The sequence below is a fragment of the Trachurus japonicus genome, chromosome 8, assembly GCF_045865225.1.
Source record: "Trachurus japonicus isolate A0001 chromosome 8, Traja_1.0".
Taxonomy (NCBI): domain Eukaryota; kingdom Metazoa; phylum Chordata; class Actinopteri; order Carangiformes; family Carangidae; genus Trachurus; species Trachurus japonicus.
The window spans coordinates 10,791,149-10,813,081 of record NC_140914.1 but is presented as its reverse complement, the minus strand read 5'-3'; the positions used below and the strand labels follow the sequence as shown (position 1 = coordinate 10,813,081).

The 21,933-nt window shown below is 43.4% G+C and overlaps 1 protein-coding gene across 2 annotated transcripts; it reads right to left on the bottom strand.

Annotated features, from left to right (window-relative positions):
- Positions 1–6,186: 6,186 nt before the first annotated feature.
- Positions 6,187–18,844, bottom strand: raver1 (ribonucleoprotein, PTB-binding 1). Of its 2 annotated transcripts, none has more exons than XM_085783722.1 (14): positions 18,406–18,844; positions 17,067–17,133; positions 14,202–14,671; positions 12,580–12,771; positions 12,350–12,470; positions 11,464–11,564; positions 10,723–10,804; positions 9,553–9,752; positions 9,321–9,402; positions 9,018–9,160; positions 8,810–8,881; positions 8,573–8,707; positions 8,234–8,299; positions 6,187–8,116 (listed from the first exon to the last, which is right to left on the bottom strand). In XM_085783722.1, the coding sequence occupies exons 1-14, from the start codon at positions 18,772–18,774 to the stop codon at positions 7,970–7,972; spliced, it is 2,247 nt and encodes a 748-aa protein (XP_085639848.1). In that variant the 5' UTR covers positions 18,775–18,844; the 3' UTR covers positions 6,187–7,969. The 2 variants fall into 2 exon arrangements, with proteins under 2 accessions (XP_085639848.1, XP_085639849.1); XM_085783723.1 differs by having other exon boundaries at positions 10,723–10,801.
- Between the last annotated feature and the right edge of the window lie 3,089 nt (positions 18,845–21,933).

The window sequence follows — 21,933 nt, the reverse complement described above, 5'->3', positions numbered from 1 at the left end:
GGGGAGGACTGTCCTCCTCCTGTCCATGCCGTGTGCACACAGACTCATAGACTCTCGCTGAATCAAAGCTATAATGCTTGAGTAAAAGCTGCAGCAAAAAAAACCTCCACATACTGAACAGCGTCGTTCAGAAGTGACTGTGGGAAGATGTGCTCACGAGCGGCAGAGCGAGTCACCACTTTTCACTTCATTTTCACTCAAGTATTTTCTTGTATCGCTCTCTCTCTCTCTCTCTAAACGGGCTGAAAGGCCCATCCAGCTAAGGGCAGAGGAGGAGTCAGATGGGAAAGGATGAGATGTTGCATCACGGAGGCGAGGCAGCGTTTCACTTTAGGGACTAAGCTGGAGGACCAGTGAGACCTCGTATGACGTGATAACTTGATTTCATAGCTTCTAAAACTCCTGCTAATCACATTATGGAGCTATAATGGCAACTAGAGATGGGAATCAAGTGTCAGAATGACCCCAAGGTTGTGCTTTCGCTCCATACGTACTCTTGATTTCATGAAATGTGGTAAAGGTGAAGCACAAAACCGCGGACCTTTATAGACTACCAGGAAAAACAGTGCAAATTAAGCCCTTGAGGACCAATCGGTAGGTTTTGCCACATTAATTATTAATAGATTCAATGATCTAATTGATAGCATTGTCTGTTTTTAAACAGCTGGCCACGATAGACCTTTAACAGCATCAGTAAGCATCAATAATTTAGTCACCGGTCTTTTGACTATGGTGGTAAACAGGGCTACAGTTTGGTTTACATTCGATCACATATTGCACCTTTAAAAACAGGCTGTCTCTCATATTGGAGGGCAGAAAAATATTGTTTGTCTGTCGGATTTTACATTTACATCTTGGGTGAATTATGTAACTTACAAAGAGCTCGATGGAGAAATAAACTGCAATTCCTGCAACAAAAAACAGAGCGAGAACTGGTGAGAGATAAAGTGTCTTTGCAATAACTCATTATTCAGTAGTGATCATGTACGAGACAAGTGGCAGCAAAGGAAATAAGAGAAATGAGAGCTCGGCTTGATAAAAGTGCAGGTTATTAAGGCTGAGGACGATGTGGGACAGGGGATATGATTCAACAGGGGAGAAGAGGACAAGAGATACTTCTTGGAAGAAATTAGTTTTTTTTTTTTAGTTTTTTTGTGGTGGGAAGATTTCAAGACTGCAGCATCAATGCTTTGCTTTAAATTAGAAATTTCTCAGCCTGATAGAGAACCAGCTTCGTCTCACTGCAGCAGCCAGTGTCTGAGTTAGTACGTCTGGATGTTCACAGCTTAATCTACAATTACAATCTGTAGACAAAGAGCATGAGACTGTTGGGCTGCAACTAACGATTATTTTCATTATCGAGTAATCTGTCGATTATTTAAAGGGATAATTCAACATTTTGGCAAATTGGCTCATTGCATAATCCCTATAGTTTTAGGAGTAGGTTCATTACCTTTAATTGTCGGTGCAAGCTATTTTTAAAATGGCGGAGCAGAGCCGCGAGCTGCTCAGAGCTACGCTACTGAGGCTAATGGGATTCTTGGTTTCCCTCATCAAACTCATCAAATACACAATTCAACAAAATGCAGAGACTGCTTGCTGCAAAACTGCCCCCGACAGGAACACGCATCAGCGGTTTTGCATGAATTTACCTCGAAAACAACTCCGTCTCGTAACGTTCTGTTATTATCTTATAGCGTGGTGAATGTGCAGGTCACAACTTGTCCACCAGAGCGTTTTGGAGTTGTTGGATTGTGTATTTGATGAATTTAATGATGGAAGCCAAGAAATCCCATTAGCCTCCATAGAGTAGCTCTGAGCAGCTCGCGGCTCTGCTCCACCGTTCTAAAAATAGCTTGCACCGACAATGAAAGGTAATGAACCTACTGCTAAAACTATAGGGATTATGGCAATGGGCCAATTTGCCAAAATGTTGAACTATCCCTTTAAACAATTAATCGAATAGTTGTTTGGTCAATAAAATGTTAAAAAATGTTGAAAAATGTCAATCAGTGTTTCCCAAACCACAAGATGACGTCCTCAAATGTCTTGTTTTGTCCACAAACCAAAGAGATTCTCAGTTTATTGTCATAAAGGAACAAAGAAACCAGAAATATTCACATTTAAGAAGCTGAAATCAGAGAATTTGGACATTTTTTCTCCAAAAACTACCCAAACCGATTATTTGATTATCAGTTGACGATTAATTTAATAATGGATTATTGTGCGATTAATCGATTGCAGCTCTATGAGACTGTGTATGCGTGTCTGTGTGTGTGACAGTAACAAGAAACAAGAACAAAACAAAACAAAAGCATTGTTGTTTTGGAATATCTCTTCATTTCAGAAATCTAATGAGTTGCTTCAGTGTCTCATAACAGAACAACAGCAGCAGCAGCAGCAGCAGCAGCAGCTCAGTACTGGGAAACATTGTGTTTATTTCTCATAACCAAGAAATGGTTATCTTATTTTGTAGAGCCTCGGTGATATACAATTACACAGAGGATCGACTGGAAACGATGAAAATGAAGAGTGCAACAATATACCCAAGCTTATTTCAGGGGGATAAGGGCACATTTTTCTGGCTAGGAATTCAAATCCCTATAATCTTGTTTGGCTGTATAAGCAGGTGAACCACTGAGTTGCTTGTTGCCCCCCCTCCCCTCTTTTGAATTAAGCGAAAGGCAGACTAGAGGGTTTCTCCAGGGCTACTGAGATGTTCTTCTACTGTTTTATAGACTGCTTGTCACAGGGGGGAGTGGGCTGTTTTCTATGACTAATCCTGCTATAAACAGCTCTTGTGACAGACCCTATTTGGTTACATTTTGTTGCTCCTGTACTGATATAAAACCGTAATAAATCACTGCACATGTGAATTTAAGAGTGTGTCGTGCATGTAGATTAAGTGAATATGTATATTTATGTACATTTAAATAGATTGGTGGTTTCCACTCAGCACACATGGGCAGTAAAGTGGGAAGAAGCTGTTTCTTTTCTTTAGCTCTACTGTACAGCACGCACACAAAGGAATAAGAAATATAACTTTTTCATCATTTGTGCGTTTTTTAATTTGTGATAAATCATGCTGCAGCAGTGATCTGCCTTCAGAGCTCTTCTTCCTTCCTCTCTGTATTTGGGAAAATCGCAGGTTTCTGCAGCGTTCACCAGCAGCAACTGTGCCGGGTGACTGTGTGGGTGGAAATATGAAAGGCAGAAATCTAAATGTGTCTGACACAGCGTCCACCGAGCCTCGGCGGATCCCTCAGAGAACTCTGGGTAGACTGGCTGCAGGTATGAGAACATCATTCAGGGGTGCCTGAAGCATTACAGATAAATATTACAGAAATAAACCTGGCGGCTGCGAAAAACACTAATATCATGTCAGCAGCTCTCGAAAGCAAGCGCCATCGTTTCTTCATAATGTTCTCGTTTCAATTGTCGTTTACAGGCGATAAAAGAGATTATTTCTCCTTCAGATGTATTTCTAAAGTGACATGTTGCAAAAATAACGAAACATAAAGTCGAATTTTTCTCATGGAGTAAGTCACGAACTGTCTGTGTTAATAAAAGGGTGTTTTATGACCAGTGATTTTGCCATATCAAGGGGGAGAAAGCTCAATCAGCAGCTCTGCTCCTTGTGGCTCCATGGGAGCACAAAAATACCATCTAATCAAAACCTTTCATCCTGATGGGTGCTGAGGGGAAGAGGCGCTCTCTCTGGCCCTCAGCACCTCAGTCTGAAGGATGAGGGACAGTAATGCACAGGGCTCAGTGTTGCCACATAGCCAATTGTCTGGGGAGACGACTTTAAGCTCAATTTCAATCTGATAAAACGATTGACCCGGCATTACCCCTGGGAATCAGCTGAACAGAGGCTGAACCATGCCCATAAGAACAAAGCTGACATCTTTCATTGTTCTTTGGTTTGCGTTTAAATCAAATCTGAATGTCATCATCGGGCTCTACCTTATCGGGGTGAAATGTGTTCTCTCACTTCGGTCTGACATATCTCTCCGAGTTGTTTTTATGTTTCAAGCAACCTGTTATTCTCCTTGATAGCTGATAACTGACTGACTGAGCTTGTTGTTAAATAATTAGTCATCCACAGAAGAAAAATTATCCCCTCAGCAGTAACCTGCTTGATATTCATGCAGGTCACACACTCACAGTTATGCTGCACTGACAAAGCAACAGAGAAGCCACGGCATCTGCCCAATAACTCCAGTCAGTATACAGGAGACATGATGTGCTCAAAGGCACTTCATGAAACGCTGAAGCTATCAGCCCTCAGTTTGTTTCCATGTTGGTTCACAAAGGAAGACAAGAGGAGATCTCTACAATCAGCTTTTGTTAGCAGATGCTTTGATACGACCCCCCCCTTCATTGACTTCATGCTTTCTGACCACCACACCTGTTCCTGGAAAAATCTGTCTGCAGAAGTGTGCAGCAGCATTATGTTTTCTACAGTTGGTTGCCTATCCAATAAAGCAAAACATCAGCTGGCTGTGCGTGCGTTCATTTGATTGAAACAAGGGCACCTCCATTCAGTTCTGGTTCATTACTCCGAACAACTAGGCTTAAACATAAACACTGTGTATATATTCACACAGTATAAAGGACTTGTAGCCTACATAATGTCTCCACAAAAACAACAGCACAATAGTTAGCCTGTACATTTACCTACTACATTTTTTAGTATGTAGTTGTTGTTTTTTCTATAGCACAAATGCAGTCTGAAGCCCTGAGGTACAGTCATATCAAATTGGTAACACAATGACAGTTGTTATGCTATAGACACACATAGACATAGAAAACTCACTTTCTCCAGATATACAGGTCAGGTAGCCTACATGTTTCCTTACACCAAGCAAAAATAATCATTCAGATTTTTGTTTTTTCGTGAAATAAGCAAACTTTTGTTATTGTTTCAACAGAATACACAAAATCTGTCTTAATTATATCTTTTTTTTCATATCATGATGTATCTATATCATTAGTGATGATGAACCCAGCTAGCAACGTTAGCCGCGCATATTATAAACATGGCTAACAAACAGCACCTTAGCTAACTAACGTAAACATCATGCTGCTTTATTTAGACTGTGACAAGAAAACTGACTGGTAAATACCATTTAGACACGAAGTTACTTACTTGTAGAGGAGAAGAAAAGACACTTCCAAGTAAAGCCAGTGTCATTTAGCAACTTTTAGGACTTTAGCTCCACATCTTGGTGAAAACATCAGCAGTTGTGGCTCCATGTTCGGACCGTTGACTGGTCAAATGGGTAACATTGAAAAAATAAATATATAAATAAAGATAAATGGATGTTTTAAAGCCGTTTGGTTTCTTTCTTTTTTATCTCTTTCTTAATATAAAACCGCGGTTTCTTCAGTAGAGGAGGAAAGTCCTACAGGTGCTTCACCTGAGCGTTGAACTGTTGCACTTCCGGCCTGCGGGGGCGACCAACTGCCAAGAGCAGGGGCTCACGTGCACTAACACGCACGTGCCACCAAACCACCACAGGCCATAACAACAGAGAGACAATACATTTGCTTTTATCGTTTTGGATGACATTGTTTTCCTCACTGTTTATGTTTATAGTTTTGAGTTTTATGGTTATAACTGCTGCCATTTTTGTTTTATAGATATAACTGCTGGCATTTTGTTTTATAGTTATAACTGGTAACATTTGTTTTATTTTATGGAAAGCACTTAAACATTGTTTCAAAAAAGTGCTACATTAACTCATTTAGCTATAAACACTGTACAATTCGGTCTGTTATCCATATAAAATATAAAGTAGTTTTCTGCTATATATTTTTTAATTTTTTTAATCTTGTTTACAAAGCCTGTAGATGGTTATATGTAAATCAGATGCTCTTGTTCCATTCTGCAATTAAACTCTCCAGGTTTTGAGACACAATTAAAGTCTAATTAAGCAAATCTTTTAAGGGTTACTTTAACAACTCGCTCTAAAATTTTTCAATCATACTCCAAAATTAAAAACTCTGCAGGCATTTAGGCTCAAAGAGCAAATTGTATGCTCACGAAGTGTCAAACCAAAAACTAAAAAGGTTAAATATTTAATACTGAAATATTTTCACATTAAACGCCAACCCCACAGAGCCACAGTCTATATTCTCTGAAGTTTTTTTAAATGATGATTTCACAACAGTGAGTTTAAATAACATTTACTCGCTCACATCACACACATACAGAGACAACCATGGCGGTACAGAGGAGAAGATAGCAGTTAGAATCAAATCAATCAAAATGAATGATGATCATACAGTACGGCTGCATCTCTTGGTCCATACACAACATGAGCAGTCTGCTGTGGCGCCACTCTTGGTCACATCAGCTTTCAAACATACAGGCAAACGAAAAAAAGAAAGAAAAAAAAAAAAACACACAAGGAGCAGCAAATTCATTCAAGAACACCAGACCAGGGGCAGGTATTATTAAAGAAAACAAAAGTTTTGGACTCAGGAAAAATGATCAAGCTTTAACTATTTACACGGCAAATAAACACAGAAATGGTAAATGTAGATGGAAGCCAACACAGGGCAGGATGACGTCACAGAAAACAATGTTAAGGCTCAAGTGTAGCTGCATTTGCTAGCAGAAGTCAGAGGTAATGGGTTTTCACAATCAAACTGTCAACCAGGTAATTATTCACAAAAAAGAAAGAAAAAAAAAGAAAACAAGGACAGTCATGTCACTGACCAATCTGCCAGTAGCTTCCTTTAGTTTATCCTCAGACAGACTTAAATCCCACCATTACTAGAAAACTTTGAACATGAGCTGTGTCCATCATTCCACCTGCCACAGAGAAGCCCCTCGCCCCAGACTCCCGTGTTCACTCTGTGCCGGCAGCTCGAGGGATGGTGCACAGCGGATGTTCACTGCACCCACCCAGCTCCACCATTGAAGTGCGTGGACTTCAAAAGACATTCAAAATTTAACTTAGCAAAAAACAGAACTCACATAAAAACACATAAATTTATCAACTCCTGGAGATTTGAAAAAAAATAAAATGGCATCCGATGTGGGTGAGAACAGATTAGGATTGTGACCTGTGCCCTCCAAGTGCATCACTCGACAACCAGTGTAGAGAATAGACTCCGTAAAAAACGAGTTGGAGGGTGTGGATCAAAAAGACAAACAAACGTGGAAAAGTTGAGGCTTGAGAAAATATGCCAGAATGGTAGAACACTTCATCTTAATAACACAAGCAGGTACACGCAGCTGTCATTGGTGGATGGAAAGCTGAATGTTAACCGATGAGAAAAGGCCTGAATCCAGAAAGTAATACAGGAAAATAATACAACTTAGTGGAAGGAAGGGGGAAAACACAATAACACCATAACACAAAAACACCATCTCATTAAACAAACCACTGAACTTTTTACATTGAATTTAGTAAGGCTACTTAGAGTTGAGCCTCTGAAGTAAAGCTTGGTTTTATACTATGCAAATCCCTTTGCTTGTAGTTGTGGACAGCTTCACTTAAGTGAGATGTCAAACATTATAAAAGCAGCTTATGGCTGCCAATGAAAACTGGCCAAACTATATGTAGCTCTGCTGATACACCACACTCAACACAAGAATAAAAAATGATGCTGAAGAGGAAAGACTTCATTAGCTAATTAACCATTTTTTCTCACTGTACACATTGTTCAACAGAAAATTAAAAGTCAAAAAATGGAAAAAGTAAAAACTTAATTTACCAACACACTAAAATCATATATACACAAAAAAGAAAAAAACAGCCACCAAGAATTCCCATGGAGTGACACAAGTGTCCAGATAGCAACAGGCTGCACTCCTCAGCGCCCTCCAGGGGTCACTCACAGGAGTACACAGGAGACAAATCCAAGGACTGCCAAACGAAAGTTCATGGAGGAGATGCCGTCGCGTCCTGGCTGTTTAATGGCTACTCGTACAGCAGCACGCGGTCGGCTGAACTTAAAATATACGCTTTCTCTTCAGGTAGGAGTCTGCATAATGACCGCCGAGGCCCTGGGAGTGCTGGCCCACGTAGCCGCCCTCGGGGCTCGGCTCTGGAGACGGGATCAGCCGGGAGAACACACGCTTGTGGCTACCGATTGGAGTCTGCAATTGGCATAATGATGAAAGAAAAAAAAAAATCAATGAGGAAGAGTTCACTTTAAAAAAAAAAAAAAGGTTAAAAAGTTATGACTAAACAAAAGGCAAGAAAGTCTAAATTACCTTGACAGCATTCCCCAGGCCTGGGGGGTAGTTGTTGGTGTGGCTCACAGGAGGCATTCCCACAGCCTGAGGAAAAACATAACAACTTTTCAGTGACCTAGACTTCTGTGTGAGGCTCGTGCACTCACAGCATAACATTAATTATTGAACATGGGCTTATTCCGGGAATGTAACCCATCCCCGTTTTATCTCTTATATTGCCACCTTGATGCTCTCCCACTGGCAGGTAATCGATAGTTTGAGACCAAAGGAGATGTTAATTTTTAATTTATTTATTTTTTATAAAAAGGGCAACTAAATAAATAAATAAATGAATCAAGTCCAAAGCTTTAGACTTACCCTATTGAGCTGGGTGGAGTGGAGGCTGCCGTTACTGGAAGCCTCCGGCCCTGAGCTGAAGTATGAGGAGAGGGGCGGGCTGGGCGGGAAGTTGTAGTGGGAAAATCTCTCGCTGTATTCCGGGTGACGGGAGGTCTGCGGAGACGGTTGAACATCAGAGTTGTCGTTTTATTACAACAGAAATGATTTGCTTGAACTGGTTGAACAAAGAAAGAAAAACAAAAAAAGAAACACTACCTGCTGTCCGAATCCTGCCAAGGCCCCGGTGTCGAGGTTCTCCTGCTGTTCATACAAGTGGGCCAGAGGGTCCTGAGACAAGACATACCAGATGGGTATCAGACCAAATCACATCATATAGCGAAATGAAAGGGCAGCCAACGAGCTGTGCCGAGTGCAGACAGAGGAGGAGAGGAGGAGAGGAGAGTGAGGGATCTGGCGGTTGTACCTGGTGCAGAGGAGGATACTCGGGGCTGTAGGAGTCCTGGTAGCGAAGGTTGTAGTTTGGCTGTATGCTCTGGTGTGTGTGCTGGTTGGACACGTTGCTTAGTGTTGGCCTCTTCCTATAGGGGTGAGGTCTGCAGCTTCCTCCTGGAGCAGCAGAGGCAACAGAGGCATCACACACACAGATACACACACACACCATGTATTTTCCTGAATAAATGAGGCGGTGCAGCAAATGCGAACAGACTGCCAAGTGGGAAATTCAGAACCGTGCGCTGCAGACAACACCACAAAAGAAAAATCTTACCTGAAGGAAACACGTTGTTGACACTGAGGAAGGCGCTCTGAGGAAGATTCACATCTTTGGGAGGATCTCCGAGTATGGAGACCTGACAGGAATGAAGGAGGAGATGCTTTTTATTGCCGCACAAATTTGCCACTTACACATGGATTAAAATAAAACACACACACACACACACACACACACACACAACGCAAGAGAGAGAACAGCATAGTTTGGAAATTACTTGGGACCTCACCCCTTGTGCTGTGAGACCATCTGCTCCCATCATGCCGCCCATCAGGGGCATGGAGATGCCCTGCAGAGTGGGAGAGGAAGTCTGGGGGAAGGTGCACGCTGCTGTGGGAGACTCTTGCTCCCTCGTCAGCGCTCTGCCAAGTGGCATTGGCTTTAGAGGAGCCAGAGGATCCGTCTGAAGACCAAGACCTGAGACACCGCCTAGAGGAATTGAAAAGAGAAGCGTGACCTTCTTTAAATCTTTAATTTGCAAAATCTTAATTTTTTTTTTACTTTTGCCCATTCGGTTTCCTCTCAGATGTGCAAAATTGTGCTTGATAAAAGGGATAGTTAAACATTTTGGCAAATTGGCCCATTACCATAATCCCTATAGTTTTAGGAGTAGGGTTGTTACCTTAAATTGTCGGTGCAAGCTATTTTTAGAACGGTGGAGCAGAGCCGCGAGCTGCTCAGAGCTACGCTACGGAGGCTCATGGGATTTCTTGGTTTCCCTCATCAAACTCATCAAATACACAATCCAAAAACTCCAAAACGCTCTGGTGGACAAGTTGTGACCTGCACATTCACCACACTATGAGATTATAACAGAACGTTACCAGACAGAGTTGTTTTGGAGGCAAATTCAGAGACTGCTGGATGAAAAAACTGCCCCTGGCAGGAACGCGCATCAGCCGTTTTGCATGAATTTACCTCAAAAACAACTCTGTCTCGTAACCTTCTGTTATTATCTCATAGCGTGGTGAATGTGCAGCGTTTGAGTTGTTGGATTGTGTATTTGATGAGTTTGATGAGGGAAACCAAGAAATTCCATTAGCCTCTGTAGCGTAGCTCTGAGCAGCTCGCGGCTCTGCGCCGCTGTTCTAAAAATAGCTTGCAGCGACAATTAAACGAACCTACTGCTTAGACTATAGGGATTATGGCAATTTGCCAAAATGTTGAATTATCCCTTTAAAAATACAAATGCTAATGTGTTTGGCTTATTATGCTAACACATGGTTCCCGTCCTCATCTAGCATCATGACCAAGATATCAGGATTAGCGTCAAGAGCCGGAAGCATGACTGACAAGGCGAGGAGGAGCGGGCTACAGATGTTCAGCATCGTAAAGGCAAAAAGAAAAAAAAACAAACACATGCTTAAGGAGCTGTGGCTGGAGCGGGCGGATGGCAAACCTTGGGGCAGGTCTCCGAGCAGATGGACTCCCTGCTGGACAGGCAGAGCGGCCAGAGGATTCTCCCCGATGAGTCCTGCCTGCTGGCGGCCAATGGAAAGAGAGAGAAGGAGAGAGAAGGAGAGAGAGAGCAGAGTTCAGTGTCACCAGAGGGTCAGACGGAGCGGCTGCGGCACCGGAGCGGAGGTAAAAAAAAAAAACGCCAAGTTACACGAGCACACTTAAATCAGCAGCAGGGCTTACTCACCACATATGAAAATTATGGTCTTACAGAATGGGTATTTACAATTTTGCACAATAGAGTAGTACACCTACCACATCACTCAGCACCACTTGAAGTACACCCCACACACACACACACACACTCAAAAACAAACCTCACACTTTCCTAGCGAGAGCTTACCCACCTCGGCACCGAGTTTTCCATCAGCAGCCACATAAAAAAAGGCCAGGATTCATCAAGCTTCACAACCAACTCACACACATGCTCACACACTGATAACCAAACACAAACACCATTATCACTCACACAAGGCACTAGAGGGCTTTCTTTATTGTGCAGCACCTGAGCCCACAGAAGATGATTTCCCAGAAAGGCTTGCTAAAGGTAAAGAGGGAAAGAGCAGAGAACGAGGAGGGGGAAAAAAGGTGCGTGTGAGAGGATGAATCAAAAACAGGCTGGGCGGCTGAGAGGAACGTGTCGGAGATGGAGACGGCGGCGGCGGTGGCGAGGAGGCAGTACCTGCTGGGCCTTGGCCTGGTTCTGAAGGAGCAGCTGGAGCAGGGCGGCAGAGAGCGCAGGGTTGGCCAGCAGCGGCATCGTGGGGGCTGCTCCCAGGATACCTGCACACAGGGACAACGTGAGGATCCACAGCACCAGAGGAAACCCTGACGTTAGAGGGGAGCTGTGCAAGTCTGTTGCTTTCCCCCTTTTTTGTCGCTTTATTTCCCCTCTACGGAGCTCCCCCTACAGGCTCGGAGTGCATATTTTCAGCGAAGCTGGTGCAAAGGGCAATCCGTGGAGCGATGTCTACCGAGGTGGGCAATGTAAACGAGAGATTATGGATTACAGGGTGCGTTTGTGCTGCAAAACAGTCCATGTTTCTCGTGAGACGAGATCCGGGTCGGAGGCGCTGATCATGAAAGGCTGGTTTTCCACCAAGAGACGCTAGGTGGAAGGTAGAGAGCCTCCGTTCTCCCTCTTAACAAGTCATTTAACCGTTAACAAGTCATTTAACCGTTTCATCAAAAGAGGAACTATGCAAGTCCGGCCGCTTTTCCGCTATTTTGCCAACCTTCCTCCTGGCCATGTGCATTTATTTACAACAAAACCAGCGAGAAAGCAATCCATAGATCAGTAGATAATGTTATATATCATATACGACGTTACAACGTGTATATTTGCGTAGTCTTATCTGTCATAAAGAGAGAGCTGCAGAGAGCTGGGACACCGGGTCGGCGGCATTGATCTTGCCTCCATTCTCCCTCGTAACAAGTTACATGTCGTTTATTAAACCATCACAATTACTTCAAAGCTCTTTAAGGTAAAAATGTTGCATAGTTAAGCTAAAAATCTGGCACAGTTCCTCTTTAATCCGTTGATAAATTGCCCGTGTGCACTTCCTCACCTTGTTTGTGTCCCTGCGACAGAGGGTTGAGCAGCATCTTGAGCGTGGCGGGGTTATTGAGGCCTGTGAGTATCTGCATGGCCGTGGGATCAGGGAGGAGACCTTTACCCCTGTTCACAGCCTTTTCAAAAGGCAGGAAAACAAGACAGGTGATCAGACACACACGACACACGACACACACAGAGCAGTAACTGGACACATGGAGACGATGTCAGTAAAAGTCTAAATACCATGGTTTGGGCAGCAATCAGAGCGGCCAACATGCTCCTCCCGGGGGGGCCGGGGGCACAGAAGGACACCCTGATGTGTGTCCCGCCCAGCAGCCTGCCGTCAGTGAGCCTCTGCGCCTCTTCGGCCATCTCTGCGGTGGCAAACTCCAACACTGCGAAACGCCGAAAACTTCCATCTTGTCCCTGAGCCAGCTGCGAGAGAGAGAGAGAAACAAAAACGACTCATTCTAATCTCGCAGTGACTCAATTATCCCGGGTTCTACTGCCAATAAACGCAATAAACACGAGGTAAGCGCTGACTGGTGGGCCTGTGGCTTTTCACTTACACCCAGCACAATGTTTGAGTGGAACATTCATCTGAAACGACATTTATGAGAGAAACTCGCAACAGAAACCTTGAGATGTACCAGTGAAATGTAGAAAATCTCTCACAGAGAAAGAGTTTCCCTTTGTTTTGTTTACTGATAACGCAGCAACCGTTCACACAACTGGCAGGCAGGACATTTTCTAGCTTCTTCTTCTACAGCAGCCTGTCATTTAAATCTCAGATTTACTCCTCCGAGTCCTAAAAATGAAATGTCCGCTTTATAAAAATGTACTGGAAGTACCGAGAAAAAGAAAAAGAAAAAAAAAAGGCGAGAACTGCGAGGGAATAAATTATTAGATCTTTTAAAAAAGTTTCCATTCATATTATTCAAACTCATTTAAAGTTTGGCAAACCTCATCCACTGCATTTTTACTGTCAAGTGTGAAGGGGGTGTGAAAAAAAAAAAAAAACACACATCAAACTGCCTCTTCAATTACTCATAGATAAGTACTATTACACTGAATATGAAGCTTTTGAATTTCCTTTGAAATGGCCCTTTACTCATTATCCTCAGTTACGGCCTCATGATTCACTGCCACCTGATTCCACAAGCAGACCTGTTGTACTTTGTTAAAAAAAAAAAAACTGGTGCTGGGAATTTAAATGGTTTCTCTTTCATGAACGCTTGCCCCTTAATCATCATCGCTGCCTTTTACCGCAATCCTAAAAAAAAAAAAAAACTGGAACCAGCAGAAAACTGTCACTCTGTGTGTGTTGTGAAAAAAAGGACCACCCTCTCCCATTCCAGAAAAGCCTGCTGAATGACACCACCTGGGGGAGTCAGGTGGTCATCACCATAGAGACCAGCAATGCTCAATGCTATAGAAACTTTGAGTGACCGCATGAAAAACTGGGGGAAAGGTGAAAAGATCAAATATGGGGGTGGGGGGGGGGGGGAAACAGCTGCACAAAATGGTTTCCTAGCATTTGTAAACATCCCACCAAAATCATTTTTAAAACACACCTTCAGGGCCAATTCTACAACTTTCTGACACACGAAGCAGCACGTGACCTTTATCGGTCCACTAAAAGCTCTTTGTTAACGTGACCTTGTGGAGTGTAGATCGATACAAAGAAACAAAAAAGGAAAAAACATATCTGGTGAAAATATAAAACAATGTTTTTGGTTTCATGGAAATGAAAAGTGGCACTAAATCCATTACTCTCGAGGTCATTCTAGAAAATGATCCTAAAGCATTTCAACTTGACAAGAAGTGTGTGCGTGTTTGTTTTTTGCGTGTGTGGGGAGATTAACCTGGCAGAAGACCGGAGCGTGGGTGTCGGCCAGGGCGTTGCGGAGGTCCTGGGCCGTCAGCAGGATGGGGGGCAGGCGGTCCACGCACAGACACTTGGCGTGCAGCAGCGGGTACGTGAGTGAGCCCACCTCGGTCCAGTGGACGTACAGCATGCGCGAGCCCAGCTGCTTGCCCAGCAGCTCCGACTTGGCGCGCGCCGCCGAGTCCTTCTTCATGTACTCCACGAAGCCGTAGCCCTTCGAGTGGCCGGTGGCGGCGCTGTACACCAGGAAGCAGCGCTCCAGGTTGCCGAAGGGACGCACCAGCTCCTCGAACTGCTGCTGGGTGAAGGCGCGCGGCAGGTTGGCGATGCACAGCAGAGCGTCCGTCGGCTGCAGCTGCACGGAGATCTCCCTGTCCCGCAGCACATGCTGGTGGAACTCTTTGATGGCACACTGCGCCTGTTCCCCATTGAGCAGTGTCACAAACGCTGAGGGGGTGAAGGGGGACAGAGAGGGGGGAAGGGAGACAATAAACACACGTTGGGTTGGGTGCAAAGTGAGGAGACACATTCGTTCAGGCGGCATTAAAGGAGAATTCCGGTCATTTTCTAAGTGACGCTCCACAGCTCTAGGTCCCTGAGTGCAAAAAAAATCTGAGAGAAATATGTGCAGCCCGGACCTAGCTCTCCTCCTGCTAGCTGCGCTACATTGCAGTTAAAGAGCGAAGCAATGGGGGCAGTTCTTCTAACCACGACTTTGGCCTCTATATGATGCTCAAAATATCACTACAAATGCTTTGCAACATCCACCAGTTCCTTACCACACAACACTGAGTGTGAATAACTCTGTTAATATGAGACAGCAGTGTTAACGTGTGTTTACTCTAGCTTCCTGGGTAGACCTTACTAGTCAACTGTCGAGCTCGGGACTGTCTTCATATCAACAAAAACAAAAACGCAAGGAAAACATGGATTTAGAAGGGAAAAAATTATTTTGGATGCTGATATTGATGCTTTTTTCCCCATCCAAATTCATTTTTTCCCCTCCTAAAGCCATGTTTTCCTTGCATTTTTGTCTTTGTTGATATGGAAACAGTCATGAGTTCAACAGTCGACTAGTAAGGTCTACCCAGGAAGCTAGTGTAAACACCGGTGCGTGATAAAAACACACGTTAGCACTGCTCTCTCATATTAAAGGAGTTTTCACACTCAGTGTTGTGTGGTAAGGAACTGGTGAATATCAAATTCAAAGCAGTGATATTTTGAGCATTATATAGAGGCCAAAGTCATGGTTAGAAGAACTGCCCCTATTACTTACACTGTTTAACTGCAGTGTAGTGCAGCTAGCAGGAGGAGAGCTAGGTCCTGTCTGCACATATTTTTCTCAGATTTTTTCCTATGGCCGCACTTGGGGACCTAGAGCTGTAGAGCGTTACTTAGAAAAAGACTGGAATTTTCCTTTAAAGGAAAAAAGAAACCCGTCTCTTCGCATAGCAGGTCTCAGAGAGCAAACCTTGGCTGTGACATCCTCTCTCCTTCAGGTGGTCTGATAAAAGGCGACGCTGGTGGCACGGTGTCACCACACACCGGCTTTTTATGTCGCTGCAACGGTTTCCCTCGCTGAAATTACAACAGCTGTCATGGCGGCTGACTGGGAATCAAACGCACTTGATCTGACAAATTGTCACCGTTTGACCTGAATAAAGTTTTGATGTTGTCATCAACAGTGTGTGTGTGTTTGTGTGATAGCCTCTGGTTAGAGTGCAGACAGGTAGACTCAGGCCCGGCCGTGGTGCTGCAGAAAACATCCTGTTACCCACGTGTGTGTGGTTACTTCTTAAGTTACATTAAGAAAAGTGGTGTGTGTTTTTTTTTTTCCCCCCACCACAAGACTTTGCACACAAGCACGTCTTCACATTTACTGGTTCTGTGCCAGACCAGTTTGGTCGGTACCAGGCGCACCCTGAATTTACCATCCGTCTCAAAACGGATATCGTGCCTGTGCAGCTCAGCCACGCTCTGGTGGGATGTCGCTCTGCCAGTGTGCAAAACCATTTTCTTCTAAGTGGATGTTTCTGTCCGATTTATTTCTTTAATGACAGTTCATCCTGATAAATCAGCTTTCACACTTCCGATGGCAAGCTCATCCGTCATGTGCTTAAATCATCGTAAAAACTCCCTCCTCCTCCTTCCCCCTCTTGCTACTGTCTGGCATCTTGTGAATATGTTGGAATAAATTCGTATTCCTTCAATTTCCGATTCTGTCAAACCGTTTTGACTGATTTTTGTGTTGCCCAGTACCAACACCACCCCCGCAAACACACACTTTAAAAAAGAAAAAACACAGCAGCAGCCGAACTCAGTTGGAGAAAAGGCTTAGTTGAAATGTGCTAGGTAAATGGACAACCTTCCCTGCTAGCAAACATTGCACACAGCTTGAAATCTCAGCTAGAGTTGGCACACTAGTGTACAGCAGCACAGAAATGAACCTCAATCGCACTTACAAACTCAAATGTACAGCTGCACAAATATTAGGGTATAATTACTGCAAATTGCCATAAGTGCATGTAAACAACATCTTTACTGAACATGCAAATGAACTGTAATTTTGCCTACCAAAAATAAAAAAAATAAAAAATTTCTCCTCCTGTAACTTTATTTTCCCTTTTATTCAATATTTCCCTCAAGATCAAGATCATTTATGTTTCTATGAGCTTAGTCACATAATTTCCTCTGCAATTTCCCCCTCATCCGGAAATACATTAGAAGATGGAGAGATGGAAGTGCTCTAATGGCACACAACTTAAGTTATATTGTGTCAATAGATACATTACTGCACTCCTTTAAAAATGACGACATGATGGACAAGCAGCAGAAGACCAACCTGTGCCCTTGTATTTGTCAACGAAGCAGTACTTCAGGTCATAGTTTCCCAACAGCTCATGGACCTCCTGTAAATAAGAAAAAGACAACAATTACATCTCAATATTTAAAAATAATCATGTCTTACATCCTTTTTATCGAGAATCCTAAACATAAACATAAAATACCACATTTCAAGTTGTAGTTTTGCTCATCATAAATTAGAAGAAGAAAATGCTTAATTGCTGATTTTGGTGGTGGCCAGATAATTAATTAATTCATCCATTGCCCACACAGGGGAAACTAGTAACAAGTGCACCTGTTGTGTGGGGGGGGTGAGGGAGGTGAGGTGAATAACTGACTCATTGTTGTAGGAGAAATTGTTCTCCGTTTGTTTTTTTGCCCATTCACAAACGCAAATGGTGATGCTGTCTAGCATTTTCTGAAACGTTTTGTCCCCACACGCCTTCCACCTTTTGTTATTTTGCAACTCACATCTCGAACTCCCACCACCCCATCCCCTGTCCCTGTCCCCGACCCACCCCCACCAACCCACCCACCAGCCCCCCTCCTCCTCCACCACCAGCAGCAGCAGCAACCACCCACCCCTGGGGAACAATGGTACAGCCCGCAGGCCCACCGCTCCCCACGAGTCAGGCACGTTCCCAAAAAATGTGGCATCATGACTAAAAAAAAAAAAAAAAAAAAAAAAATCTGTGGTTGGTGGATTGAAGCTACCAAAAAAAAAAAAAAAAAGGCAGCCAGCTTTAATAACAACAGATGGGCTGATGAGAAAAGCTCCAGTGCACCTGTAAAAAAGAAAAAAACAGAAACAAAAAAAAACACAATGTAGACAGTAGAATGACCTAGTTTAAAAGAAATAAAAAATAATATTTGTTTTTTAAAAAAAGTGGAAATAAACTAAGATTATTAAAAGTTAGCATGTTGTTTCCCCCCGAGGCCGGACTGGCAGGTCATGCAGGCCACAGATGACCATTATTGATGACAGTTATCTGACCACCTGGCACTAAAACTACCACTGTGAGTCGACCTAAAACAAACATATTTAAACGCAATATTAATGTGGAAGCGTGGTTGCTAGTTAACAGTGTGTTGGCTTATGAAAATACTGGAGTCAAAGCAAAAATAAAAAATGAAAAAAAGTCGCAAAACAAAAGTTTCTTTTAAAAAAAAAAAAGTAAGCTACCGAGTTAAATGGCTAGTAGGCTAACTGAGGTAGCATGGCAGTGGAGCTAGGCTAACGTTAGCCAAACGACTCATCATCGCCAATCAATCAATCAATCGTTCGACAATTCAAACATCAATTCACCCTTGTAGTTTTATTTTTTTTAAACCAATACCTGGTTGCTAACATCGGAGGGGAGGTTTTTGATGATTATTTTTCTTCGGTTGTAAAACTCCCGACGAGTCCTCTCCAAACGGCTCTCGATCTCCTCCGGGGTCAGGGACGACAGGTCCTCGTCAACCCGCCGCTGACACTCGATTCCCGGCGTCGATTCCTCGTCGCCGCCGGGCTCGAGTTCGGGATGATGCCGTCGGTCTCCCGTCATCCAGCTTTCGTGCTCCGCGGCGTACTGGTCGTAGTGTTGTTGTTCGTTGTGGGGCGGCGGACGAGAGGAGAAACCGAGTCCAGTCGTGTCTGTGCTGCTTTCATCCTTGGTTGCTGCTGCTGCTGCTGCGGCGGCGCTAACAGACACGGCGGCCGCCATCACTCACTTTGGTGGAAGTTTTATCGGGTCTGCAAACTCACTCTGATTTGAGCAGTTTAAACAATCGACACATGGCCCCAGCGCCGCTTCTGATTGGTCGAGAGGAGGACGCATTTCCATGACTACGACGTAACGGAGGCGAGGGGGGCGGGGCTACGGTTGCTCTCTCTTGTAATAAAAGCAAAGCTGCAGATCTCATCCCTCAGTGTGTGTGTATGTGTGTGTTTTTGTGTGTGTGTGAGGGGCCCCTGGAGCCAGTAGGGGTCATAAAACTAATCTTAGCGGTACCCCAGGCGTTTTAATTAGACAAACTTCTTTGTATCTCATCCCACCGTTATGAGATCCGATGAAATATTAAGATTAGCGTCATAAAGGTGCTCAGATAATTCTTTCTCAGAGTGACTAGAATAATATGAATTACACACGTAACAAGGCAAATTTGATAGCATGCTATGTTGCAAGGCAAACTGTAACAAACACAAAATTGATTAATAAGTCATGCATCATTTTATCAGTCATGTTGTGTAGCTACATGTACACTTGAGTTACAAGCCTGAAATAGAAACTTCCCCTTCTAAACAAGATACATGTATTTGAATGAATGAATGAATGAATGAATACTTTATTTCAAACATGTGAATAACATATTACACTTGAAGCACTAGTCGATAAAAACCTTTGTATGTTTGAAAAGGAATAGGAAGAGGCATTAGCTTATTAAAGCCTCTGGAAACCCAAATCCACCAAAGCCTCCTAACCATGTATTTTAGGGTCTTATGTACATATTATTAAACATGTAAAAATAATTAGAAAAAAGTTTCCATCCAAATTGAAAATATTTGTCTTTTAAGGTTTTGTACAGTAGGTTTGAATTGGGCGGAGTTATCTCTGGGATTTATCACGCAATAAATCCTACCCACTCATAAATCGCCACGTCAGTTCTCTCACCCAGCCCCCCAGTGGCGGCGAACAAAACCGTTCTGCTAACGGTCGCTCCTCCACTCCTCTCAAGTCCTCACAACCAGAGCCATGTCAACCGGGGATGTGTGTGTGTGGCGATTAGCTTTTAGCATTCATTAGCTTTCCAGCGCGACCTACCCTGTCTGTCTGTCTGTCTGTCTGTCAGTGCCCACAACTCCTCACATCTCCTCTACATGCAGCCGATACAGCCGTTTCTTTTATGTGTGTGTGTGTGTGTGTGTGTGTGTGTGGGGGGGGTGTAAATCCGCGATCAGCATTTAGCCTTTATTAGCTTTCCAGCGCGACCTACCTTGTCTGTCTGTCTGTCTGTCTGTCTGTCTGTGTGCCCACAACTCCTCACAACTCCTCTCTACATACAGCCGATACAGCCGGTTTTTTGGGGGGGTGAGGGGAGGGAGGGAGGGAGGGTGTGTGTAAATTGGCGATTAGCTTTTAGCATTTATTAGCTTTCCAGCGCGACCTGCCTCGTCTCTGTGTGTGTGTCAGTCAGCCCCTCCTGGCGCTCACACAGACATGAGTGACGGTTAAAAGCTTCTTTTTTTCTGTGAGACTACGACCAAAGACGGTTATGACGCTCCAAAACGAAGCTGGTAGTCTAGTTAGCTGCTAAATAGCATCAATCAATCGATGCACGTCCTCCGGTGAGGACTTTTTTTTTTTTTTTTTTAACGGTCGCCATTGACGTGTTGCTATGACAATGGAGCTGTCAATCATAGCGTTATCTGCCACGCCCACACTGTCCTGACCAGTGGCATCAATAGTGCCTCAATAGCAAAATGAGCTGTTTTTAAACAAGGTTTTCTAATAGTTATGAATAGTTATTGTCACTCAGACTTTTGTGGATGCTTAATGAGGCACTTGACTTTGATATAATATAAGCATTTTTACCATATATAGTCAGGTTTCCAAAGGCTTTAATTCCTACCCCTTCTCCACCTAGTACCTAGCACTTTAGGTTATCTTACTTCCTGTATATCCTGTTTTTTTTTGGTTTGTTTTGTAATACTCTCAACAAAAACAAACAATCACCAACAATATATGCTACTTTTTTTTTTTTTTTTTTAAGTAGTGCTCATTACAGGAATTTTGTATTACATTTATGGATGTACCTATAAACCGCCAACTAAATGTCTTCATTGATATATATTATGACAACACAAAGTATTAGATGTAGAGTTGTTCAGTTGTTTATAAGCGGTTATGTGCATAATGTGGAGATTTTGTTTTTTGGTAGGTCAGCAGGCTTCTCCCGGGTGCAAGATACAGTAAATCAGAGGAAATTAGATGATGGGCATTACTGCAAAATGTGAATTTACAGGAATTCCTGACTGGACTGCGATAGCTAGTGTCAGCTGATAGTAGGACACTGTAGTCTGCACTGTTACTGAAGGATAAAGAGACACTGTTGCGTTCAGCTATGGAAAATCTCTGCTGCTGCTCCTCCAGGGGCCTTCAGTCCAGCCAGTGACAGGACAGGCTGGCCAAAACATGTCCGCAAGTCAGTTCTTGGTGGAGTCAGACTTTCACTGAGTCATGTCCAAGCTGAGTCTGCGAGCGCTGTGTTGCATCTGTGTAACAGGGCTAAACACCTTTAACATTAACATATTCCCAAATGTTGCTCTTGTCCTTTTCCTGCAGACAGGACACAGTTTCATTTTCCCCTAAATGAACAACAGTAGTGTAGTATGCTTTCACTGACTCAGCTGAAGGGTGCACAACCTTGCACTTTTGCTTGGCACTGACCATATCCACTGGTACATTACTCCTATTGTTTAAGCCTTTGGCCCTCACAGTATTTCCCTTCAAACAGACAGAGAGATCTTGCAGCAGCTCTGCTACGTTGACTAGTGTGGTTAGAAAACTAGAGACGCCTCTGTGGCTGGTAATTAGCATCGTATGCTTCGTGATTGTGTCCAGCTTTGTCCAGTGGAATATGTGGATTAAATCATTGCAGCAGCAGTGTTGTGGTTGAGGCTCTGTCAATGTCAGTTTTTCCTGAGTTGTTTCCTTCTCAATGTGTTTGCTGATAACAGATACAAACACCTGTTGTTCAAACACCTACAGTACCTGAGCAGCAGTGTTGTTATTTTTATGTGCCAAGAATTGTAGGTGCATTGTTTGCAACAGATGAAGTGGTGTGTTGTAGTCGGTGGTGCAACATGTTTTCATTTTCATGTA